Raw genomic sequence first — 25,551 nt, forward strand, 5'->3', positions numbered from 1 at the left:
TTTTTTTTCTTTGACCAAATGCAATGCAAATATAATTTTAAATTCTAATTTCATGGATAATAAAAAAATCATATAGTACTGGGCGTGAATAACACACAGTTAATACTTGGTGAGATGTTGATATTATAAAGTAAAAATTTATATTTTCTGAAGAATTAATCTTGCATATTGAGAGTGGAGGGACAAAAATAAATTATAGAATATTTATTTTAAAATAAAGATTTTCAGCAGTATTAGGAAACTATATTATTTGATCCAGTGTTCTTTGAGAACAGAGTGTTACCAGCTTACTGTCAGTTCTTAAGATCGTATTCTCAGGGATCTTAAAATGATTTGAAACTGATATCTGAGCTGGGAGAAATTTAGTTATTTGTTAAGAATTCTGTTTTTCATAAGTCATCTTTTTAAACTTGAATTTTTCCAGAAGGAATATGCTATCTTTTAAAGATTCTAGTCTGTAATAATAATTTAGGCAAGAAGTGCTTGGGTTCTGTACATACACATATACTTTCCCCCCCTTTTTCTAACTTCTGAAATAGAAATGAATTACTCTACATTGAAGGAAGAGTTATTTTTGTCTCTCATCAGATTTACTTATTTGATTTGGAATTACCCTCTTATGTGTGACTTTTATTTAGTAACTTTGGCATTTAGTAATTTTAGTCTTTTTATAGTCTTATAGATTCACTTGTAAATTAAGTGAAAAATGAACTTAAACAAGAGCTGGGGGTATTATATAGCTTAGCTTTCAAAATTATTCTATGCAGAATAGAATACTTATATTACTAAATTGAAAATGGGAGATAAATTCAGTATAAATAGAATTCAACATATCAAACGGTAAGTACTTAAATAGTTTATGTGGGTCCGAACTTTAACAATTATAAAAATTCTGTTTAGGTACAATATCACTTTAAAATAGAATCAAGGATAAAAATGGTTGTCATTGGAATTAGGATGAGTAATATCTTCATTAGATTAAGATTAAGTTTTATGTACTTTTATGAAATAAGAACACTTTTAAACTTAGTAGGTTACTATTTCTTGGTTTTAAAATTTGTAATGGAGCCAAACAAAATTATTTGTACTGTAACACTCAGTAAAGATTTCTTCGTTTACCTTTTTTTTTTTTTTATTAAAAACTTGGTAAAAGTGCATTGTATACATTATCATCCTAGCATCAAGTGTTCATTAAACATTTGTAGTTTTCCCCCATCCCTCCGAAAAAAGGTTTGAAATTGGTGACGCAGAATCATTGTCATCTACCAAATTAAAAACTGCAGGTTTGTAAACTTGGCACTCTGAGAAAGAAGTAGGTGCCATAAAATGATTAAGTATTGGCATGTGTACACCTGCTGTCAGGAAATAAACTTCCCATATGTTGCAGTTTGGCAGACATGCATCTTAAAAATGTATCGAATGAAACTGCTGCTGCACTCTACCTGTATCTTTTTTCAACAGTACATTCTCTTTTTGCCTGTAATTACTTTTGCTTCCGTTAGAGGAACATGATATATTTTTACAGATATCCTTGAAGTTAAGTGGTAGTACTCCTTAAGAGTGCAGTAACTGATCTAATACAATAACTCATTGAAGTGCTAGCTTGGCCCTTAACACCAACCAGGAAACAAACTATTTTGAAACATTTACCTTTTTTTTTTTTTTTTCTTATAAAAACTTGAGCCTGAGACACATTGATTTTTCACATTTTATCACATCATGTCAAAATAATTTCCCCCAATATATGTATTAATAAAAGAAAATGAATGTGTCAGTTGTTTTTAAAAGGTAAATACTTAGATGAAAATTGCATTGACAAAACATCTGAATTTCATAAATGTGTTTTATGGACTAATGCAACTAAATCTTATTGCGTAGAATATAGTTTTAGAACCCTAGAATAGTCAGGTCAGAAAATTTGTCCTTTGCACAATTACGAAGTTTCCTTAAGATTGACAGTAATGTTTTATTTACATTTAATTATATGTTAAAATGAAAAACTAATTCTAAAATGAAGGGTCTTTTGACTATCTCCATTTCTTAAAATTTGTGTGAAAAATATATGCAAATACATCTTACTGGCCCTTAACATAAGCCTCGAACCATTGATGTATGCATGCTTGTTATTGCATGTTAATACACAGAATCCCTTTATACAGTTTTTTTTTAATAGATTCTTTTGGGATACCTTTCTGTTATATAATGTTGTATTTTTAAGAATTACCTTCAGAAATTAAAAAAATAATTTTTGAATTCCTTTATGTGATGAGTTTTAACTAAAACTTGTCCTATGGATGTAATCAGTTTTAACTATACATGCTTTTAGCAATATTTTACAGATTGCACATTTGAAAAAAAAAATTGTCTTCTCTAGTGTAATTTACGGTGGCGATACCTGCCTGCCTTTTCTTTTGCTGCGTTGGCACAAGCGTTGTGCTTATTTTGTTGTAAGTGGTTCCAGTATTTTATCAGTTCACTAGGCTGGAACTGATGAGAGGTAATTAGGTGGCTGTATTTACAGCTTGAATAAGAAACTCGCCAGTGATTGAACACAAACTCATTGGGAGGGGGTACAGGATCAATTCTCAACTTGGCAAGACAGATCCCTACATAAACATCTTCTAAGTGCAAACGACGGATACTTAAAGAAACTTTAAATATCTTCTCTGCCAGATCTCCAGAAAAAACATAACCAGTCCCAGAACAAAAGACAGGGTAGCGTTCACTTGGGTAGAGGTCTGGTGGCATGTACCACTTGCTATCTTTGTTCCGATTGGGTGCATATCCTCTCATTAGGTAACCAGTAAAATAGTTATGTCTGGGAGGCAGGTCTGGCTTCAATAACTTATGTATTAAATATTCAGTGTTGACAAACATGTCACTGTCAGTTTTCATAACATATGGAATATGTGGACAGTAGGTTGCAACCCAATTCATGCCCATAAGTGTTTTAATTGTCAAATTGTAGTATGTATCTAAATATTCCTGTTGAATTATATCATGATATTGTCTGCTTTCTTCCAGTATTGCACGTTGAAGGTAGCCATTTAACTTAATACTTACGCCCAACAAAAAAATTCGTGTGATTTGGATACCAGGTGCTAGACTTTCATTGCCCCACGTTTGCCGAATAGCTCTTCTAGCTTCTATTTGTCCAGGTTCTGCAGCTATTAGCAGTATTAAAAAAGGGCTTTTCTCCTGGCATTTTTCAGGTTCATTGATAATATATTTGAAATGGTAAGAATTTGGATGTCCAATACCTTTTTCATTGTAAATACTTCCATTGGCACTAAGTGTATTCTCCAGCCCTGTAACTCCTTGTGGCGACAGGTCTGTGTTATTGGAGTTAGTTGCTGTTTGAGGCCTCAGAGTGTGAGGGACTGTTTCTTTCCAAATGTTCCGGAGAGAGCTGTGGTTTGTCTCACTTTTTGTAGAACGAAATCCTCGGAAAGTATATGTCACAGGGTTTTCTTTAAATCCAGCTCTGCCTGGCAGCCAGTCATGATGATTGAAAAATAAAAACACAGCAAAAAGGAACACTAGAGAAAGTACACCAATAAGATGGGTACGGAACAGAGACCTCTTGGCATTCCAGCTCATCTTTGCAAAGCAGCAGTGTCTTCTCCTCCACTGAAGCATGTTGTAAATATCCAGTAATGGGATATGAGATACTACCGGTGGCGGAAAGTGTTTCCTTCTCCTGAATCAGTACTATTCTTTGGTAATCATTTTTAAATTCAGCCACGTTGTCTCCCATATAGTCATTCTGTAAAGATGAAACATAAAAATTTACAAAATGCTAAATATTTACAGAACTGCCTGAAAAGAGACTTCAGATGTTAATAGTATTAGGGCAACTAGGAATTTATTAAGTTGTGAAAATACGATAACCCAGGATGAAGTTTATAATTTGCTTACCCTTGGTAACATCACTGAGGACAGGACGAGCACTTCAAAGAGAGAAGTGATGGATTAATTTTCTTCAGTTATTTCATTGTCTGAGTAACTCTGTCATTTGTACTTTTGACCTGAGTTAAAGATTTAAAAGTTGTATGTCGGGGAAAAAAAAAAAAGTTGTATGCCAGTAGAAGAGAAGGATGTTACTAGATTCCTGAGAGAGGCCATGTAAGAAGGCCTGAGAGCAGATGGAAAATTTATTGGCATTAATTAAAATTGATTTGACATACCATTGGTGGTATGGTGCACAGTCAGTGGCCTTTTTTGTAAAATGGTCATGTATCAGTTGTGGGACAGACGGTGCAAGGTTGATTATGGCAGAGTTCCGTTAGTCACAGTACACTGCTTGGCATGTTTCCACTGGCCCCTACTGTGTTGAGAAAGTCAATGAGAAGATGCACCTGTCAAAATTAATTTTCAGGGTCCAGTAACTTCAGTAGAGGATTTTAAGACAGTGATAAATGATGAACATTTTCAAATACTCTTTCTGATTTTAACCTTCCACTTCAAAGATGAGGTATTCAGATCATTGTCCTTTCTTAGACTTAAGATTAATTTTTAAAATATAGCAATTATCCTTTAATTATCTTTGGCCTTGGCAGAACACTATCACATACCTCAGTTGAGTCTCCATGTTAGAATTAAACAAAGAACTACTTTGAACAGTCCTTTCAGATTTCTTACAAAATATAGGCACTAGGTACTATCATAGCCAGCTGTTTAAAATCTGAAATTTTACAAAGTGCCTTTTAAAAGATTCTTGAATTTTACTGTGTTCTACATTTGTGTGCAGAGAATTTGTACATTTTTAGGACTTCTGGCAGCATGATACTTAAAACCCTAGATTTTAAAAAAGATTATGAGATGTCAGTATAGGAGGTTCATGATGCTACCTATTAAAAACTGGTGGTGTTATCTTTGAACAAGATTTTTCAGTACATAGCACAAATTTGTTCATGTTTTTTGGTTTTTAGTTTTTCTGGATCAAGATACGAGGGTAGAGGTGGGTAAAAGGAGCTGTAGCTTGATTTCTGTTTAAAGAGGAAAAAAACTTGTTGAGAAGGGGGCTGATAACTAATTTTAATTTTTTTGATGAAAATTATTTCTTACACAAAAGAAAACTAGTTCGTTAAATTTAATGTAGTAACGTTTATTTAAAATTCTGTGCCTGTGTATCTGTTTGTGTGGCCTATGGTTATTAAGAGATTCAAGCTTAATGCCAAATTTGCTTAATCTTGACATGAAACTTAATTATCTTGGGGAAATGGCATTTACATGGAAGTCCTCATATAACAATAATTACAGGAAAATTCACGTGTATAGTATGAAGTATTTGGAAAATATTGATTGAAAGGGTTAGACATGTATGAATGAAAGTACTATTCTAGCAGCAGCCACTAGGAGGAGCAAGTAGGTGGGAATTGGAGCAAATTTCCAAAGTACAATAGTAAAGGGCGCCAGCTTTTGATAATTTCTAGTATCTGAAATTATGTAGTACTTTTAGAAGTTATGGTTCTCAAATGTAAAATATTGTTCAGTCATTGTCTATGATACAAACTTTTTTTTTTAAAGTTTGGTGTTTTAAAAACATAGAACCTAGTTTGCTATTTATTAGAGTTAATTTACATGAATTTTAATTTCACATTACTATAATAAAGACCAAGGATCTTTACTATACCAGCCAAACATAGTTCTGCTGTGAACTAACCTGAAAATAAGTGAGTGTTCTGATTTAGACATTCAGTTTTTTTTTTTTCCTTCCAGTACTTGCAAATAGTTGGCCATTCTATTTAGTCCGGAAAACTCTTTCTAAGCTTTTATTTTCACATGAAATATTTGATAAGTAGTAATGATTCTTTTTCCACTCCATAAAGAAGCCACTAGATATAAGGGTTATGTATATAAATTTAAAGGAAAAGTTTTTAAAAATTTATTTGGTAATCTATTTCAAATATTCCAAAACTAAGTTAATGTGTCACCTTTTTTGTTGCTATATGCTTGGTATCTATCTGGTTGAAGTCCCATCATTTATGTCTTTTAAAAGTGTAAATTCGATGGTTTAAGAAGCAGTAAATATAAGGTCAGACTTCTGAATAAATGACTGAAGAAATGAATGAAGGCAAATATCATAATAATAAATTGTAATATTTTTTGAAAGAAGTATACCTGAAATGATATCTCTAGTATTTCTATGTTATAGAAAACAGCATATTATTATATATTGTGATCTAGCATAAATATATAGTTTATGGTCCTATATGATTTTGTAGCAATAGGTGATGGAGGTGCATCTTAATTTAAATTCATTATAATATTTGTATGTTTTATAAATATTAAGCTCACCAGGCTTTAAATTCATATATACTCAGTTGGTAATCTCCCATTGATAAATGAAGTGCATATGTCTAGCTTTAAACATTTCTTTATTAAGTTTCTCAGGTATTCATAATTTTTCTGTTAAAAAGAAAGTAAAATTAAAGTAACTGTTCTTTCTCTTATTAAGTGTTAAAATTATTATCCAGTTACTGTCTGTTGTGTTTTAATTCTTAAAAAGTGGGAACATGAAAGGAAAGTTAAAATATTGTAGGAGTCTAAATAATTTGCACTTCTGCATTTTCAGCATAGAATTATGTTTGATTTAGCTTAGGGTTTTTTTGATGATTTTTTCCAAGTGATTAATGTGTATTTACATCTTATGAATTGAAGTTCGTGGAGAGATTGTTAACTGAAATGTTCAGTTACTTCTCACAGACTCATTCTCTCTCTCTCTCTCTCTCTTTCTCTCTCTCTCTCACACACACACACATACAGTTTTTTATCATTTGGCTTTTAAAAGTGTTGTTATTTTGTGTTGGCACAGTCCTAGATTTTATTCGTGCTTGAATAAAAAAAAATTCTGTGCTTTTGAGATATTTAGCTTATAAAAATGTTTAATTGGTGCTGTTAACATTGAGAGAAAAGGCTCTAAAAGAGATTTGAGATTTTTCAGAACTCTATTTTTTTTACTTAATGTCATCTGATTTCCTTCCATAGTGGAATAAAAATTCATGGTATGGCAGTGAGATGTGATAGTAATAGGGCCTGATAAACTTGTATAATTTTAATTTTAAAATGTAATGCTTCTATGTCTTTTACAATGTTTGCCTTTTGTGATTATTATTTAATAGCTTATTGAGTTGTGTTGTGAGGTTGAACAATATCAGGATCTGTGATAGAGCTGTACAGAATTTTTGAATTTGAGTTCCTGAGCCATGAGTTGCTATTCTGTGATTGTTGTTTAGTTTATTAAATTTATTTCTGCCCAGCACATGCATACCATTGATGGTAGTTCGTTAGTACATGTTAATATAGCCTTGAAGCACAGTAGGTATGTTTAGATTTAATTTTTGTCCTTTTATTGCTGTTCATGAATATTTTTATATCATTATTTTCATATTCTCTTTTGAATTTCACTTTAAAAATTATCATCAAGAATAATCTTACATTTGATTATTTAGAATCTGTCAGTTGCTTAAAATGAAAGGTCACTTTTTCAAGTGGAATTTTTACCAACTATTGATATTTCTTTGTTTAAAGTTGCATTCATGGACACTGTAATAACATGCAAATCTACTGTGGTGGTGTGCTGTGCATAAAACTCACACTGCCTTATGTGATCCTATGCAAATGCTTTCCTTTTAGTATTCTTATAGCTCTATAATAGTATTTGTTGATACTCTCTTAAATTGTTTGTTATCTTTATTTGGGGAGATGAATCTCGGAGGGAAGATTTTTGTTAGTAAAAGCTGTTATATATTAATAACGTGTTTTTAAAAGGACTTTGAAAAAAAGCTCTTAATATTAAGACCATCTTTAATACTATTTAATATAATTTCACTGCATTGTCTCTTTTGATAGCTGCTTTTAAGAGATCACTTTAAGTTACTAGATAAGAATTCATTTTGACCTAATTTGATAGAGGCTTGCTGTGTTTTCTTTAGAGGGCTACAGTTTTTTTTCTTTTTAAGTTTTTTTTTCTTTTTAAGTTTAATTTCTCCGAGAATCCTTCAACGTCTTGTTACTACTATTTGCCTTTTCTCTCTTTTATACGTTCTTTTCCTTTTCTCTCTTTTGTACATTTGTAATCCAAAATTAGTTCAAACTACATATTTACTTGAGTAAAGCAATGACAGCTTTCACAATGACAGATTTTAAAATCATATATCTAGAAACCCTTTCATAGTTTCAAGGACGGTGAACTGGAGGAACTTGTTTATCAGATATCAGTGCCTCCCCAGCTATGAAAAGGTAACAGACATTTAAATGAATATTACACACAAGATATCGACATACCTTCCTTGGTCAGGCCATTTATGTGGAGAGGATTATGCCCACTGAAAATACTTTTGGCACGCCATCACTTCAGCAAAAAAGATGCTATCGAACATGCGCACATCCCCCAATAGTCTGCCTCCTGCGATTGCTTTTCACAGTATCCAAAGTGTCCATCTGTCTGCTTGTCTTCGAGTTACCCTCCTTGTTCATATGGGTCCTAATCGTCTGAGATTTTTCCTTTCTTTCATTTTCTTTCTCGTTCTTTAAACAAAAGAGCTCTAGTTGTCCGCTGTATTCGGAGCACTGTTGACTCTTGCCGACAGTTGATGCATTGAAGCTTTTTACATCTGCTGTTTTCCTGGCCGGACAATGCAGTGCTGTATTCTCTTCTCAGTATCCATATTTCTAGTAATAACACTGAGCTGCAATGTAAAGCAGCCAGAGCTAGAATGTAGTGCTTCGATTGTATTGGAATAGAATAGGATTTAACTCTCTTTCGCTGTTGCCTGGCAGCTGCAGGAAGGATTTTGAGCAGTTCTACTGAGGTTTTAGTCTGTAATATGAAATCCACGGTTCCTCAGCTGCTGCACAGGCAGGCAGCAGTTTAAATGTGGGCTTGACAGATGCTCTCTCTGACAGAGCAGAATTTAACGTCACTGCTTGGCTGAATCCCACGTGATTGTTTGCATTCATTTTGACTAAAAACCTAAGGTAGGGAGAAGCTTAGAGATTTTGCTTCTGTCTGATAAATTATATATATTCTGTGTTAAGTGTAGTGATGAGTGCCTCATATGAAAATGGGATGATTATTAAATGGTTATAATTTTATTTTTTCCTTTTTTTTTTAATGCTTAAGCACAGGCTTTCTAAATGTTTTAGTGTTAGATGTTGGTTTTCATGTTTCTTACATGATTTTATAGGACCTAAGCAATATAAGCTTTTATATGTAACTTGGTGCAATTTAACCCCTTCAGTGCACTCCCTTCCTTTGAAGTTTATTTTCTCAAATTGCTCCAGTTTTACTGGTCTCTAGATAAGACTCCGATTATCTTTTTTTATTTATAACTTAAATACTCCCACACCCAATTTTCTAGAGTTTTATAAATCAGCTGGAGTGCGTCACTTAATGGCATGTAATGGGATGTAGCTCACTTCTTTTTTGTACTTAACGTTGCTTTCTAGTGTTCTTGAAAGCAGCAGAACTTTTTATTCTTCATCACCTTTTAATGTCAGCATTTATTTTCTATTTCTCCTTCTCTTTAAAATTAACATGTATGATAGAATTCAACAAAATGATATAGTGGATATAACACACTTGTACAGGATCTTCTTGGTGAAAAATAAGGTTTTATTAATTATATGTGCTTCTCCTAATATTTCAGGATTGTTTATTAAGTTGCCTCTAAGCACATTTTTTCAGTAAGCACTAGATACACTGAAATATTTCTTTGTATGGTTATTCTCCTGGGCACCTTTTTTTTTTTTTCTGCAGAATACCGGGGCATTGTCTTCCGCCCCCCCCCCCCCGCCCCCTGCCTTAATAGCCTGAATTATCAGTTTTTCCTGTGAGACTTCAGGGACATTAACTCCTAAAAATTTATGGTTTTATAACTTAAGCTGTGTATTTGTAGTGATGTGTATACTTTATCCCACCTGTCTTCCCCAGTTAAATCTGTTAGTTCAAATACAGATTTATACTTTCTCTAATACTTTAAAATTTTTTGCCCTCATGTTTTTAGTGTAGCTAATAAAATTTTTCTGTAGTTGGAGGAATCCTATGATCTTTTCTTTTCTTTTTTTTAAGGAGTATATGCAACTTTCCAAGAAATGTTAGAAGGAATATTAAGAGTTTTATAATTGGGAAACCCAAGGTCTAGAGCTTTGGCTTTTCCTGGTTAAGTGTGAAGAGAAAATTGAAAGTCAGTTTTTATTTAGTCCCTATGTCTACTCATACTTCATGCTCATTACTTTTTTTAATATTACATGTAGGTAGCAGAGTAATGCTGAAGTGCCTACTAAAAATAATGTATTTTACGAAAGTAGAGGTGGATTTTAGGATAAATCAGTATTTATCAGTATTTATACTATAAATAAATCAGTATTTATAAATAAATAAATATAAATAAATCAGTATTTATCAGTAATTCCTTATGTAGATTTGACTATCCAGCTAGCAGCAGAGACTATTACGTACCCAAAATCAGACTGGATGCTAAGCTTACTAAGTTGTTAGTTAAATGACTCTTTTCCCTCATAATGATAGTTTATTATGCTACCCATTTTAAAGATAGGGAACCAATGCATAGAGTTGTAAATAATTATCCCAGATATCAGCTAACTGGTGGCAAGAGAAGCCAGTTGGGAATTAAAGCAAGATTATCTAAGTCTTTATGCTCAGTTCTTAACCATTTTACTAGGTAACACTGCTGGGGAAATTGTGGGAATTCTTTTGTAGGACTGGCACAGCATACCCAGAAATCATTCAATTACAAATGGATGTTTATATTTTCACCTTATTCGCTTGTCAAACAAATACATATTGATCATTTACTGTGTGCCAGTATTTTTAGGTAGGCACAGTTTATTGAATGTTAGGGAGACAGAAATGGTTTAGATACCTTCCCTTCCCTTTCTCTAGGAAGGATAAAACTATTATTTTTGCTAGTCCTTTGATTTGACTCTTTTGGGGTCCCACTGGATTTATTATAGATCTTTATTAAGAGAACTCCATCTCATAACCTGGTTAATGGTTCCCCTAGTATTGGTTTGAGCCCCTGAATTCCCAGTGGACTGTTGTTTCAACTGTGCTTGCTATGGAGCAAGGGTTAATACAGCAAAAGAGACTCCTAGAAACTAATAAAAAGGTGCCTGTCTACTTAATCAGAATTCACTTTAAACTTTTAGATACACTTACCATCAGTTTCTTAAATTTAAATTAAGCTGCCTCAGAACTTTACATAAAGTACAGAAAAACAGAGCAGACACCAGATAAAAGTTACTTTAGTGACTTTTTCTAACAATCTGCATGTTTCCAGCCAAGAGAAACTGTAAAAATCTTATGACAGGCAAGCTTGTAGAAGTTCTTCCTTTAGTTTCTTATAACATCTGAATTCTATGGTTAAATTTTCTCAGTAAATGTGACAGCTTTCTTTGTCAGACTCAGGAAACTGGCAGCTATTTTGTTACGTTTTATAGTTATAAATGTCTTGTAATTTTTACTTGCAGAGGTCTACTTTTTAACCTTACATAAAACATGTCTCATGGGAAAAATAGGCTTTTAACTCTATATTTTGGCCAGAACTGTCCAGGTTGGTTTTGGGATTTTCCTGGGCATGTCTACAGTAACCCTCAAGGAGGCAGAATTTAAAGACAGGATTTGCATAGCCACATAACTCTTAGTTTCTATTGAGTACAGAAGTAATTATTACTTTATTCATTTGGCTAGTAGTTTCTGAGTCACTATAACATGATGAATCAGATATAGATTTTCTCACTAATAATAAAGGTAAGTAATTTCTGGGAATTTACTGCCTATATAAATTCAACTAAATGCCCTTGGTAAAAAGAATAAGGGAGAAAAATATGTGGGGGATAACACTTCAACCATGGCAGGCGATTTACTGAGAATGAGCAAATATCCTTGAGTAATTTGAGAAGGGGAGACATGAATCTGGTTTTTCCTACATTGGTCTTCATTCCTGTTGGTGCTTTATTATGAATAATTGGCCTCTAAATGCAAGCCATTTTTTCAGTGCTGGAGAAAAATCTTAATATTTTGGGTCACATGTCATTTCCACCATAATACTCTGAAAAATGCCATTTGATATAGTTATTTAGAGACCAGCTTTAGTTTTAATTGAGATCAGTCAGCAATTTAGCATAGAATAATGTTTGCTTAGAGTTTGTATCTTTTGACTTAAAATCATGAAATCTTTTTCATCTTATAAATATGTGGACAAATAGCACATTTTTGGCTATTTAATGTTAGTAAGTTTTCTCTTTTTAAAGAAAATGACTGTGTTCATTAAGAGTTTACAGTTTTTCTTTGAAGTCAGTAGATGATTTATGAACCAGTTTTACTTTTCCTTGAACTTACTGCAAACCAGGAATTAGCCTGATTTCAAATTAGCAATCTCAGAATGACCACAAGTGTCAGTGTTGGCCTGCCTTATTTTTCTTCTTCAGTTTTCACCAACTTGTACAGCAGACACTCATACTATTTAAGAGTTTCTTTTGACTTGAAAGTAGAGCTAAATTTAAGTGTCTCTTTCAGAACTAATTTTCAACACCCTCATCAGTTTTAATTTATACAAACTATTAATGATCCTAAGGGAAAATATAAGCATTAAGATCAGCAGTAGTTTTTATTATGCTTGTATGTTCTTCAGTTTCTTAGTATTGTAGCTGCTTCAGTGTAGCATAAATCACCTATACTCTTTCATTTGTTTTTTGGCACACAGGGAATATTCTTCTGAAGAGCTTTGGTTCTTAGTGGGAGAAATGCTATTTTCTAGGAGGTGTTCTAGAAGTTTATGAGGGTATTTTTAATTGACAGAATAATTGAAGGGCATTTAGTGAGGCCAGGGAAGGAGGTCTATAGTAGGTGGGACAATGTTAAATGAACCTAAAATTTAATTAGAATACAAAGTGTATTTTGTGAAATTTTAACATACACTGAATTTTTCTAGGTATATAGTCATAGTGTCCAATAAAGAGGGTCGTACCCAACTTTGTTCTTAACTTGGCAAGTAGTTCACCATTTAAAAAAATCCTATTGCCTGTGGCAGTCATGTTTGTAGTAGATGACTTATCAGTAGAGTACACCAGTCTGTGGACATTTGTAATCGTTAACATTCACTGTGATTTTATGAATAGGTACTAGCATCGGATTACTTCATTATGTCTTCTGGTGTAATTGTTTCTGAGAGTAATACTGAAATACTTGTGTTTATCATAAATTTCTTTTAAAATTTCATTTTTGTATATGTTAGGATATTGATTTCCTTTAAAAACAATTACATACATAGGTTGTTTATATTACCTGTGCATTTCATTTTAGATTGTTAAAAGGAGTCAGTATAAAATATTTCCTACACGCGGGAGACAATACTGATTTTGATAAGGGTGTGAAGCCCACTAAAGTCAGCCTCTTTAAGTTCTCAGGCACTTTACTCCCTACTCCTCAACACACTGATAATATTTAAAAATGTAAACACTGTTAATTCATTACAAAGTGTATCAAAACAATTTGTAGATTCAGGTAGATGTCATGTGTTGAAACTTAAAACTCTGCTAAAACTTCACAGAAGTGAATATAAATTCCCATAGAATTTATTAGTATTAGAAAATGCTTTTTATTTAATAGCTTTAGTAGATAAGGAAAGAAAGGAAAAAGTCAGAAGGAAATAGAATGTTTTCCCCAAAGGGCTTTTTTGAGAAGAGCTGGAAGCATAAATATGCTTGATTCTAAATTCAAGGAATTCTCTTCAGAATGATTATTTATGATCTGATTGGAAATAGAAACTTAAGTATAAAGAAACTTTGCAAAGCAAGAAAGAAGCAGGCAAAGGTTATAGGATTAGGAATGGGTAATATTTGACTTCAGGGTTTGGTTTTCTTCCCCTTCCCCAACTCCTTAGAGGATACCTAAGGGATTCACTTATATTCAACAAATACATTGAACATTTTTTACATGCAAACTGCAGAGGGGTATGAGCTTTATCATTAGGTTTCTTTTATTCAAGAAATTGATAGACAGGATACATAGATCATTCTATAGATAGCAAAGTAACTGGAAGAAAATTTAATTTTTTTTCTATTTATTTAAGTTTTTTCCCTTCAGTTTCAAAATGTTTTCTATAATTCATTATTGTGTCACTCAGTTTCACTCTTTTGATACTTTTGATCTTCCTAATTGCAGTTGGTTTGCATTACATTTTTATCATCTTAATTTTTCATGCTTTTTGAATATTTTTATTCCCTTTAAATAACACAGTGTCTCAAGAATAATGCAATTGCTGAGTTTTAGTGAACCAAAATTTTAAAAATCAAAATATTTATCTTTTTATTATACTCTCCATTTTCTTTTATCATCTCCCTGATTACTTACTAACATATTGAGTCTGTTTCTTTTCTGTATCCTCATAGTTGACTTTGAATTTTTTCTGTACTTCCTCTGTAACTTTTCACAGATGTTATACTTATTAATATCTCTGGCATTTATAATCCAGAATATTTCATTTGACTCTGTGTTTGTTGGGGGCAAGGGAGTCAAATAGTTAAATATATACAGGTCTGTGTTTATTTTAGCTTCCTCATTTCATTTATTGAGTTATATTAAATGGTAAAACATTGAATGTTTTCTTTTAAAGCTTACAATTTGTTATTTTCCTTTCTACCTCTGTTGTCAGTACCTATAATTGTGTGATTCTCTAAATAGTCAAATTTATCTAATTCCAAACATATACCCTTTGATAGAGGGAGATGGGCAGAAGAATATTATGTTTTTATTCAGTGGAACAGAAGAAGAGCAAATTTATATGCCCATACCATCTTTGAAGAAACCTATATTGAATTATATCTTTAAACTCAGTCAATTGGACATTTGAGGTCGTACTGCAGTGGCATTGTTCCTAGTGACAAGCTATTACTTACATTTAAGTAATGGACTTTCTGGGGGAGAATTAGACCTTTCTAATCATCTAAAAATCTAGTTGTCTCATTTTGGTGGCAAGATAATCAAGACCCTGAGAGGTTGTGATTTTTTTCAGAGCTCCTCTTTTTAATATGTCAGAGTCAAAGCTAGAACCTCTGGGGTTCAAGACTTTTAAGTGAAGTTTTTTGCACTGATTTACACTGCCTCTGGTTACATCAGTATATTTGTTTTTAGTCCATGGACCCATAAGGTACACAAATTATCACTTAACCCTCACCTTCTGCCACTATAAAAAATCCTGCCAGTTTTAAATAAGAAAGATTGTGCTTTTATTAAACCTCAGTGACACATATAAAAGAATTGCTCATTTGTGCCAGAAACTTATGTGGCCATTATAGACTTTGGTATTAAAGGAGATCAATTTCTATGCTTTGGTTTGAGTCTAATGTAGTTTTACAATTAAACATTTCATCTACATTTATGTGGATGTAATTTTTAAATCTGTAGATAAATAAACGAAAAATTTTTTTGTATTTTCCCATTATGCAAGAATACCCTGTTAAAGGTTTTTGTATTCTGTCTCACTCTCTTTTCCTCTCTTTTGATCCAAATTTCACTTGCTATACTAGTATTAGTCTGGATTCTCCAGAGAAAAAATCCTAATGGGTGGATGGATGAATGGATGGATGGATGGATGGATGGGGAGGAATTGGCAGATGTGATTATGGAAAAGGAAAAGTCCAGGATTTTCAGTCAACAAGCTGGAGACCCAGGAGAGTTGATGGTATAGCTCAAGTCTAAGGCGGGGTCCAAAGGCAAGAGAATACGGATGTCCCAACTTGACAGCAGCCAGGCAGAGTGAAATCTTTCTCACTCTGCCTTTTTGTTCTGCTCATTTCTTCAGTGGATTCAATGAGGCCCACCCACAATGGGGAGAGCAATCTGCTTTACTCAGTCTGTTGATTCAAATGTTAATCTTACCCAGCAACATTCTCAGGGACACATCCAGAATGATGTTTTAACAAAACTATCTGGGTGCTCCATTGCCCAGTTAACACATAAAATTAACCCTTAGAGTTACATTCTGAAAACATCTTAGAGAATGATGAATGGAAAACTGGTATTTAGTTTTTTAATCAGTGAGTATCTTCTGATGTTATTCACAAGCACTTGTATTCCATTTTTGTCTGGGACTGTAAAGTTTTAATTCTGTTAGTGGATTTGGGTAGGAATAGATTTTTGTTTTATCTCCTCTGAGATTAAAATATTACTTTAGTCTCTGCTTCTTTGGTTTCAAGTAGCAGAAACTTGCTCAAGTCAGCATAAGGAACAAAAGGAAATACGTTATAATGGTATAGGAATATTCTGCAGAATCCAGGACTGAGAAATAAATTGGTCTTAAAAGAACACAGTGAGACATTGGAAAACTGTCAGGAATCAAGGAAGCTTTTCTGTTTCTGTCTGATGCCATATGATTACTTGAAACTTTTTCTGCATCTGTACACCAGCTTTCTGGTCCTTTGTTAGTCCTCCTTAAAGCCAGCCCGCTACAGATAACTGTAGCTCCCATTGCTAGGCATATCTCTTAGTATGGATTTTGAAATCCAAAGGAGAGAAGATGTGATTGGGTCAGCTTGTTCACAAGTTTATCCTTTGTGGGTCTAGTCCAGCTCTGAAAAGGGGAAAGAGGATGTTCTCTGAGTAGACATCCTTTGAAAAGTCTGCCATCATTTGTAATTAGACTGTATTTATTCTTTTATGCATATTTTGCGTTTTTTAGAAAAGATTTTTTATTATTTATATATGTGAATTATTTTAAGGGTATAATTCAGTGGCATTAAGTATATCCATAATGTTGTGCAGCCATCACCACTCTGTATCTCCAGAACTTTCTCATCATTCCAAACTGAAACTCCGTACACATTAAACAGTTCCCTGTTGCCCTCTCTCCAGCCCCTGGTAACAACTACACTGCTTTCTGTTTTTATGAATTTGACTCTTCCAGGTACTTCATAAAAGTACAGTCATGCAGTATTGGTCTTTTTATGTCTGTCCTACTTCATTTAGCATAATGTTTTCAAGATTCATCCATGTTATGGATATATATATATATCAGAATTTATATATATATAAATATTTATATTTATATATAATTTTTATATATATATCAGAATTCTTTTTTTAAAGACTGAATGATATTCCATTGTATGTATAAACTGTAATTTGTGTATCCATTCATTTGTCAGTGGACATTGGGTTGTTTTTACCTTTTGGCTATTGCGAATAATGTTATGCACATCAGCATACAAATACCTGGTCAAGTCCTTGCTTTCAGTTCTTAGGTTATATACCAAAAGTTGGAATTGCTAGATCATATGTAATTCTGTGTTTAGTTTTTTGAGGTACAACCATACTGTTTTTCAAGTACTTAACAAATCTTACATTCCCACCAGCGATGCACCAAGATTTTAACATCTCCACATCCTTGTCACTACTTGTTAATTTCTGTTTTTTTGTGTGTGTATTTGATAATAGCTGTCCTAATAGGTATGAAGTGTTTTCTCACTGTGGTTTGTAGTGATGTTTGAGCATATTTTCATGTGCTTGTGGACCAGCTGGAGAATGGTCAGTTTCTCAGGAGAAATGTCTATTCAAGTTTTTAGCCCATTTTTGAATTGGGATGTTTCTTTTTCAGTTTTGAGTTGAAGGAGGTGTTTTGTTGGTTTTTTTTTTCTTCCCTGAGATTATTTGAGAGAGAGTGAGAGAAGGTTCACTTGCAAGAGCAGGGGGAGGAATAGAGGGAGGGACCATCAGACTCAGTGCTAAGTGTAGAGTCCACTGTGGGGCTCAGTATCATGAGCGGGAGATCATGACCTGAGCTGAAACCAAGAGTTGGACACTTAACCACCAAGGTACCCTTTTAACCCCCTCCTAATTTCCCTGGCTAGAATTTCAGATGCTATGTTGAATCAAAGTAGTGAAAGTGGACATACTGTTCCTGATCTTAAGGGGAAAGGTTTCAGTCTTTCCCATTGTGCATGTTAGCTGTTTTGCATTTTTTTATATTTAGTTTTAATTATGTTAAAGAAGTTTCCTTTCATTCCTAGTTTGTTAAGATGTGTTTGATGTTGTTTTTATTCATGAAAGGATGTTAAATTGTCAGATCCTTTTTATGTGTCAGTTGAAATTATCATCTATTTGCCCTTCATTCTGTTAATGTGGTGTATTTCATCTATTGATTTTCCTATATTGAAACATCCTTGCATTCCAGGAATAAATGACACTTGGTCATGGTGTATTCTATGAACTTGGTTTGTCAGAGACTGTTTTCTTATGGAAAGAAGTTAGTTTAATAAATACTAGTTCCTCTTTATTTTGGACACTAAGTTGAACGTACACATACTTACAGAAAGTACTTATGTGCACAGTAATAAATAACTAAATAAATATGTAATTCTCTATAATTCTTAAACTTTCATTTACTTATCCTCCATTAAATTACACAACTTGATTAAGGCAGGGATCCCTTTGCTCTTGTTTATACTGATGCTTTCCCAGTTTTTTTATACTGATGCTTTCCCAGTTTTTTTATACTTCGTGCTTTGATGAATATGTATAGAATGAATAAATTAATGTTTAAGTCTCTCAACAATTCTTTATGGTATTTTTACCATTTTTATTTAGCAGATTGAAACAGTTTAACAGTAGTGAATCAGTAATATTAAGGGAAATGTCTTTGTTTTAATTAGTTAATGTATATTTTTTAAGGATCTTCAGCACATTAGGCACCATGTAACAGGCATGGAGACATAGTGGACAGTCCCTGACCTAAGTTAGCTTACTGGTTGAGAGAAGCAGACAAATAAATAGAGAATTCTGTAGCAAATGAGGGATTTGATAGAGGTATCAAATCTATATATTTTATAAATACAGTATATTTTAGGAATGTGTTAACTATTTCCTTTGTTGGCTGACATCGTATGCATATGCCCCTGGGTTATGGCAAATGTAAAAAAATAAGTTGTGCTTATAATTTGTGTTTTGCTCTTAAAATCTTCTATGTTTTCAGCTTCATTGTCGTTTGTCTACAGAGTTGAAATTTTCTTTTTCTTTCTTTTTTTTTTTTAATATTCTATTTATTTATTTGACAGAGATCACAAGTAGGCAGAGAGGGAGGCAGAGAGAGAGGGGGAAACAGGCCCCCCATTGAGCAGAGAGCCAGATGCAGGGTTTTATTTCAGGACCTTGAGATCATGACCTGAGCCAAAGGCAGAGGCTTTAACCCACTGAGCCACCCAGGCGCCCTGCAGTTTTCTTTTTCTACATAGTTTTTCAAAATTTTTTTATTTTTAAAAAGACTGAATGTACTTAAAATTCAGATGCTTTTTAAAAAAGCATCCTGGTAGTTGGGGATTCTAAATATCAAATCCACATTTCATGGGAGTGTGTTACTATAGAAAGACAAAAGCATATAAGGGTACACTTAGTATTTCATTTTTAAAACATATTATTTTTGCTGTCATAAGTACAGTAGTCAAAATGATAGATTATAAACTGCATATGTATTGTGTGTTTTCTTCATTTAGAATTTTCCATATTTTATGAAGTTACATACAAGCAGCATTTTTCCAAATTAAGTAAATATAATGTATTCTTTTTCATACTGACACTTGTTACAAATATTTTTTTCTTACGATATTACACATCATGGTATTATTTCCTGCTTGTTTAAAGCAGCAAATAACCAATATTATCTCTCCCAGTACCAGAAGATTTTTAGATTTTCTCATTTGCTGAAATAAGGCAAGTAAGGATTATAAACAGCATAGTTTGTTTTGCCTTGTTATGTTTTACAAAAACGATTCTATCACTTCTGCCATTCTTATCAGTTATTTCTTTTCTAGAATGCCTCAAGTCTTGGTGGAAATTGTAATTGTTCTGACTTTTCAAGAGAAAGCAAGTTTTCCTCTTCAGTTAGCACAGCTTGTCAGCTCTTTCAGTTGTTGGGGTTTTTTTTTTTGTTTGTTTTGTTTTGTTTCTTTGCTGATACTTTATTTTCCCAGATAGGTATTATTTTTCTTCCCCCAATCCAAATATCTCTAAAAATATAGAACTGTCAGTCTCATCCCCATATTACTGCCAAATTATTGTTCCTTTTTCTTAACGTATGCCAGATACACCATTTTGTAGCCTTTGAAAAACTTCACCTTTGTTTCTTTATGTGAGGTTAATTATATGGTTTCTGAGGTTCTTTATGCAAGGACTTCTATAATTTTATTTCAAAATAGTACAGATTGGAGTGGAATGAACTTTTAGCTCTTAGTATTGGCTAGGGAGTCCTGAACGGGCTATTCACTGACATAATCAGCAACATCTCCCCAGTTTTTTTTTCCAAGGAGTCCACAGCCTCCACTTTAATAGCTGTATAGCTTTGTTTGTGTGTGAGAGTGTGTGAATGCGTGCTTGTGCTTAACACTTATTTGTGTTTGTTTACTAACTCCAAAATTAAACAAAGTTATACTGTATTGACTCAGATTTTCAGTATATCTGAGGAGACAAAGTTAGAACTCTTCCAGTTGCAACCAACAGTAACTCTGCTCAAGTAATTAATTAGATAAAAATGTGTGTGGGAGTGCATAGTAGTGAGGTGAGGGATTTTAAAGGCTCATATAATCAAGAAGAGGTAGGGGGAGAAGAGGCCTTGCAGGCTATTATAACTAGATAGGTGTTATAAAGGATGCTGTATTCTGCCTCTTCATTTTGTGCATATTAGTGTCATTCTGTCCTCCTCCAGATGGGCTTTCCCCAGGAGTCAAGAGATACATGGTCTTCTCTAATTTTTGGTTTACCACCTTGCAGCCATGTAACATGCTAGTTCCAATTTATAAAACATATAGGGGAGAACTCTTGATTGACCTAACCTAAGACATATGCCTCTTCCAGTGACCAAGGGCTAAGGCTTATTCCCAAAAAGGGATAATTTGTAGTAGGAGAAGGTCATCAAGTAATGATAGCTTACTTTGTAAACAGAAAATACCCAGTTTTGAGTTTACTCAGAAGTATAGAAAAACACTTAAGGGTTAGAATTTGTAATGGAAAAGATTTTTTTTGCATATTACTTCTGTGTGCTTGTACCTTTTGCTGACCTGTGTTATAAGAGCCATAATCTCTTCATATGGTATAGGTATAATTTAGTAGTCACATGAATCAGTTTTGGTTCTGATAGTTCTCAGTATGCACATAGTGCTGTTTTGTTCTTGTGATTTTGAACTTCATCTACTCTTTTGAAAAGAAGGGGCTTTGATTTGGATCCAGCCAACCTTACAGTCAAAATGTAGACAGGAAGATATCTGCATGTGTGTGTGCTCATTGTTCTTCTTCTCTCTCATTTTTTAAATTTTTTTCTGTTTCAGTGTGTACTTAAGTCACATTCCATGACTCAGTATTTACATATAAGGATTTCTTAAGTAATATGGGTAACATTTATTTTATTTTCATGTTTATTGTATAATACCTTAGTTGATTCTCTTTCTGGACTAACATGAGATGGAAAGCTAAAATGTCTTTGGTTAAGTTATTTATTTAAAAAACAACTGTGGTATAGCCTACCATTCCAAATTATTTTACTATGAAGAGTCTCAAGTTTTGAAGACAATGTAATATGGTTAAAATTAACATTATTTAGCAGTATTTCTTTAGAAATGTTTCTGTGATTCTAATACCAATTTTTATTATTATGGATTTATGTAGTTTCCCTGATAGTTACCAAATTTCATTCAGTTGAGTACGACTAGAGTCATCGTACCAGTTGTTTTGAAATTTACATTTGTAGCTTTTTTTTGTTTGTAGTTTTCTATTAAGTGTGAATATGATTAAAACTGTTAAACTAAAGACAGCTTTTTGAGTATCTTAAGCATTTCAGAAGCATCTACTCCTGAATATGTAATTGATATATTTCAGTACTTAGCATATTTTCTTCTATATATTACATGCTTAGTAATTAGTTGAGATTGTTATTTAGTTAAAATTTTCAACCACTCTTAAATGTAGCAAATCTTGTCTTTATAAATGTGATTATTTCCCTGAATATTTTAAAGGCATTTAATTTGAAATGTTTGTGGGATTTTTTAATGCACTGCAAAGTAACATCATTTACATCTTTCTAATGTGAGATTATGTATCATTTATTCATTTTGAATCTATTTGATGGAAAAAAGGTTGACTTGATTTTAAAATGGGTAATAACATTTATGCAGATATTAAAATTGTCAACAATTAAGCGTATCAAATATTTGGAAAATGTTATAGTCTTAGAATAAACTATATGATAACAGTTTAAATTTATTTTCTACTAAAGAATCCTTTTATTACCTCATGATCAGTAGCATAAAAGATAAGGGAGGTGTTTTTGTTTTCTGTGGGGTTTTTTGTTTTGTTTTGCTTTTTGTTTTAATGCTTAGTATCATAACATGTTCAGTGGAGGGATTGATTGAATGAAAGACAAGGAGATACAAAATTTCTTTGCAGTAATTAAATGGAAGTGTTTATTATATAAAGGAATTCTAATATTATTTGTCAATTTTTATTCTTTTAAAGGAAGGTGCATCGGCCCGTAAGACTCAGACTCCTGCAGCACAGCCAGTACCAAGACCAGGTGAAATACAAAACTTCAGAATTTTTTTGGTTGTTTGTTTTTTAATTGTCACAAATTTTTTTGATACTACAATGCTTTGAAGGAATTGAAATTTTACTTTAATATAAAGTAATAATAGGAACATTTACTTAAATAGGTAGAGTTGAAGAGTTAAATTTTTTTAAGAAAGTGTTTGTAAGATCTTAGAAAAATGTTTTAAAAAACTATGTATATGTACACATCCCCTCACCAGTTTCTTGTTCGAGGTACATATGGATGTGATTTTTCCTCCTCTGTCGGAAGCACAGCATTATAATTTTAATAGACTGTTCAGCAGCTTTGATGCTTAGAATTTCAGATGTCTATGTTCTTGAACATAGAAGATTCTGTAATCAGTTCTGTAAAATGTGTGGTAAGCATAAGCATTACTGAAGCTATTTTGGAAATATTTTTCTTCCCTCTTCCTAGTTTCTAAAAAGGTTGATCTTTATAAATGCATGTAGAGACCACAGTATATTCATTTTAGGTGTTTTGGGTTTGATTTTGGTGTTTTTACATTTAGTGTACTTAAAGTGTTAGGCTGTACCTTTTCTTCTTTTACCTCATCAGTGGTTTTGAAAATGGCTATGAAGAAAATGAATAGGATTGGAAATGCACAGGCCAGAATTTAATTGAGTGCTCTTCCTCTTAAATTTGGCAGTATCAATAGTGCAGAATTGGTTGTCTTTTTATTCATAGTATGTTTACAAGCTAACTCTAAAATTATGTAAATTATACATACTAAATACTTCTGGAAGCACTTTAGAAGTACAGTATTATGAATATATGTGGCTTATAGTGGGATTATTTTTATATCAGAATGTGTCCTGGATCCATGTATCTGGATTTTGACATGAGTAGTATTTACTTTTTCTTTTTCTTTGATTCTTCCTTTCTTTCTTCTTCCTTCCTTTCTTTCTTTCTTTTATTTTTTTTTATGACAGTGGATTTGTTTGGAAACTTTATCATTCCTGTTTTTGCAGATGAGTGGAGAAGAGAAGGACTTCATTAGCCATTTGTTAACTTTGGAGCACACTGGATAAATTTATTTCAGATAACAGGACTATGGCACTGTTTTTTAAGTACAGAGGACCTTAATCAAAAGTCATATTAAGAGTATAAGGAAGAGCAATTAAATTCAATAAATGTTAGTTGAATGCCTTCCATGTATGTACTCAGGGCCAGAAACTAGAAAAAGCTAAAAAGGAGTTCTTTTCAGGAAGGAAGAAAAAGTAAAGGCAATAGGAATTGCCGTACTCAGTTGGGCCCAAACAATACAAACTGTGAAGTAGAGGGGTATTGTAGAGGCAAATGATTGATATAGAACTGTGTTTCTTTGGGAGGGTGGGATGGGAGGCTATAGTTGGTCAGTCTACAGAGGATCACATTAGAAATTCAGAATTGGTGTAATAGGGGAGAAATCACCACTGGAGATCTCTAATGCACTTTTGTGTTGTATAATGTTAAAATTGTCATTTCACGTTTTCTCAAAATCATTTGGTAGACAAGGAAAGGGGTAGGGGAGGCACTGATATCTAAATAAATCAGGTTGTTCAAATGTACCATGTGATAAAATGAAGTTAAGGGAGCTGGATTCTATCAGTCAGTTTTGTGACCTTGGGGAAGATCATATGTAAGCTATGGAGTTCTGAGTCTTTTCAACTCTTAATATTTTATCATTCTTTTTCAACTGTTCTATCAAGGTACCCTGGTGATTAAACTGATTGAAATTAATGTGAATTAATATCTCAGAACAAATATTCTGATGCCCTTCCATGTGAGATCTCCTCTTCCTTTTCCACAAGTTTTTAGCACTCATCTATGAATAAAAACTCATTTTAGTGGATGTTCAGCAGTTTGTCACCTTTATCTTGATTAGTGAATTTTTCTTTTGCTGTAGAAATGTTTTTTGTATTTGCCTATGGGATGCTGCCCAGTTTTGAAGAGATACTGTGTAATATATGACATGTTCACTTATGCTGTCTTTTCAAAATTAAAAAATATATGAATGCTCAAAACCTATTTGGCAGTATAATATGTTATAGATGAGAAATTAGCCATTCATAACTTTTATTTGTAGGTAGAGTTCGAATCATTCGAAAATGGAGGACTGAACCACCGTTTTGTTTACCTCTCCAGTGGGGCGACTCAAATACTGAGTTCCATTATTGATTACTTTTTTCCTTTTTATTATTATTATTATTATTTAAATATTTTATTTATTTATTTGACAGAGAGATCACAAGTGGGCAGAGAGCCAGGCAGAGAGAGAGAGAGGAAAGCAGGCTCCCCGCTGAGCAGGGAGCCTGGTGCGGGGCTCCATCCCAGGACCCTGAGATCATGACCTGAGCTGAAGGCAGAGGCTTAACCCACTGAGTCACCCAGGCGCCCTCCTTTTTATTATTCTTTCACCACATGTTTATCTAGCACTAATTGTGCCAGGCAAGTCCCTGGGTAAATTTGATACTTGAAAGTATCAACAATTATTCTCAACTTCTAAATATTTATTTGGAGAAGGTAACTAACAAAAAGCACATGTTTTTCAGTGGATTAGGAAGGATAAGCCTTTGATAAGCCATAGTCCTGTACCTTACTGTCATTTTCTTTCTAGGTTAAATCTCTTACCCATATCCTTGCTTCCTGCCTCTTTCTTATGCATGTACAGTGCATATTTCATTTCTCCAGCTTTAATTTTTTACTATTTCATAGATTGCCTGAAATGGGTAGGTGAACTATAACTCGTTTGTCTGCTTTACATATAAGATTGATAGAATTAGCCATTTGTATATTTTATTTATTTATCTATTACTTATTTAATTTTTAAAATATTTACTTGAGAGAGAGGGAGTGTGAAAGAGAGATCAATAGCAGGTGGAAGGGTAGGGGGAGAAGCATCTCCCTGCTGAGCAGGGAGCCTGATGCAGGGCTCGATCCCAGGATCCTGGGATCATGA

The 25,551-nt window shown here is 33.1% G+C and overlaps 2 protein-coding genes across 2 annotated transcripts in view; one reads left to right on the top strand and one right to left on the bottom strand.

The window, feature by feature from the left end:
- CDC73 (cell division cycle 73) overlaps positions 1–25,551 on the top strand; it is a 117,380-nt gene that overhangs the window by 58,805 nt on the left and 33,024 nt on the right. Inside the window, exon 11 of the mRNA XM_044266861.1 lies at positions 22,523–22,580. Coding sequence (XP_044122796.1) covers positions 22,523–22,580 — 58 coding nt within the window. The remainder of the gene's footprint in view (positions 1–22,522; positions 22,581–25,551) is intronic.
- On the bottom strand, positions 1,111–8,909 carry B3GALT2 (beta-1,3-galactosyltransferase 2). Its single transcript, XM_044266863.1, has 2 exons — positions 8,290–8,909; positions 1,111–3,766 (listed from the first exon to the last, which is right to left on the bottom strand). The coding sequence occupies exon 2, from the start codon at positions 3,637–3,639 to the stop codon at positions 2,371–2,373; it is 1,269 nt and encodes a 422-aa protein (XP_044122798.1). The 5' UTR covers positions 3,640–3,766; positions 8,290–8,909; the 3' UTR covers positions 1,111–2,370.

Source organism: Neovison vison, chromosome 10 (genome assembly GCF_020171115.1).
Source record: "Neovison vison isolate M4711 chromosome 10, ASM_NN_V1, whole genome shotgun sequence".
Lineage (NCBI taxonomy): Eukaryota > Metazoa > Chordata > Mammalia > Carnivora > Mustelidae > Neogale > Neogale vison.

What these genes read in the sequence shown, in the direction of transcription:
- B3GALT2 (XM_044266863.1), bottom strand. Translation starts at nt 3,639, where the DNA reads ATGCTTCAGTGGAGGAGAAGACACTGCTGCTTTGCAAAGATGAGCTGG.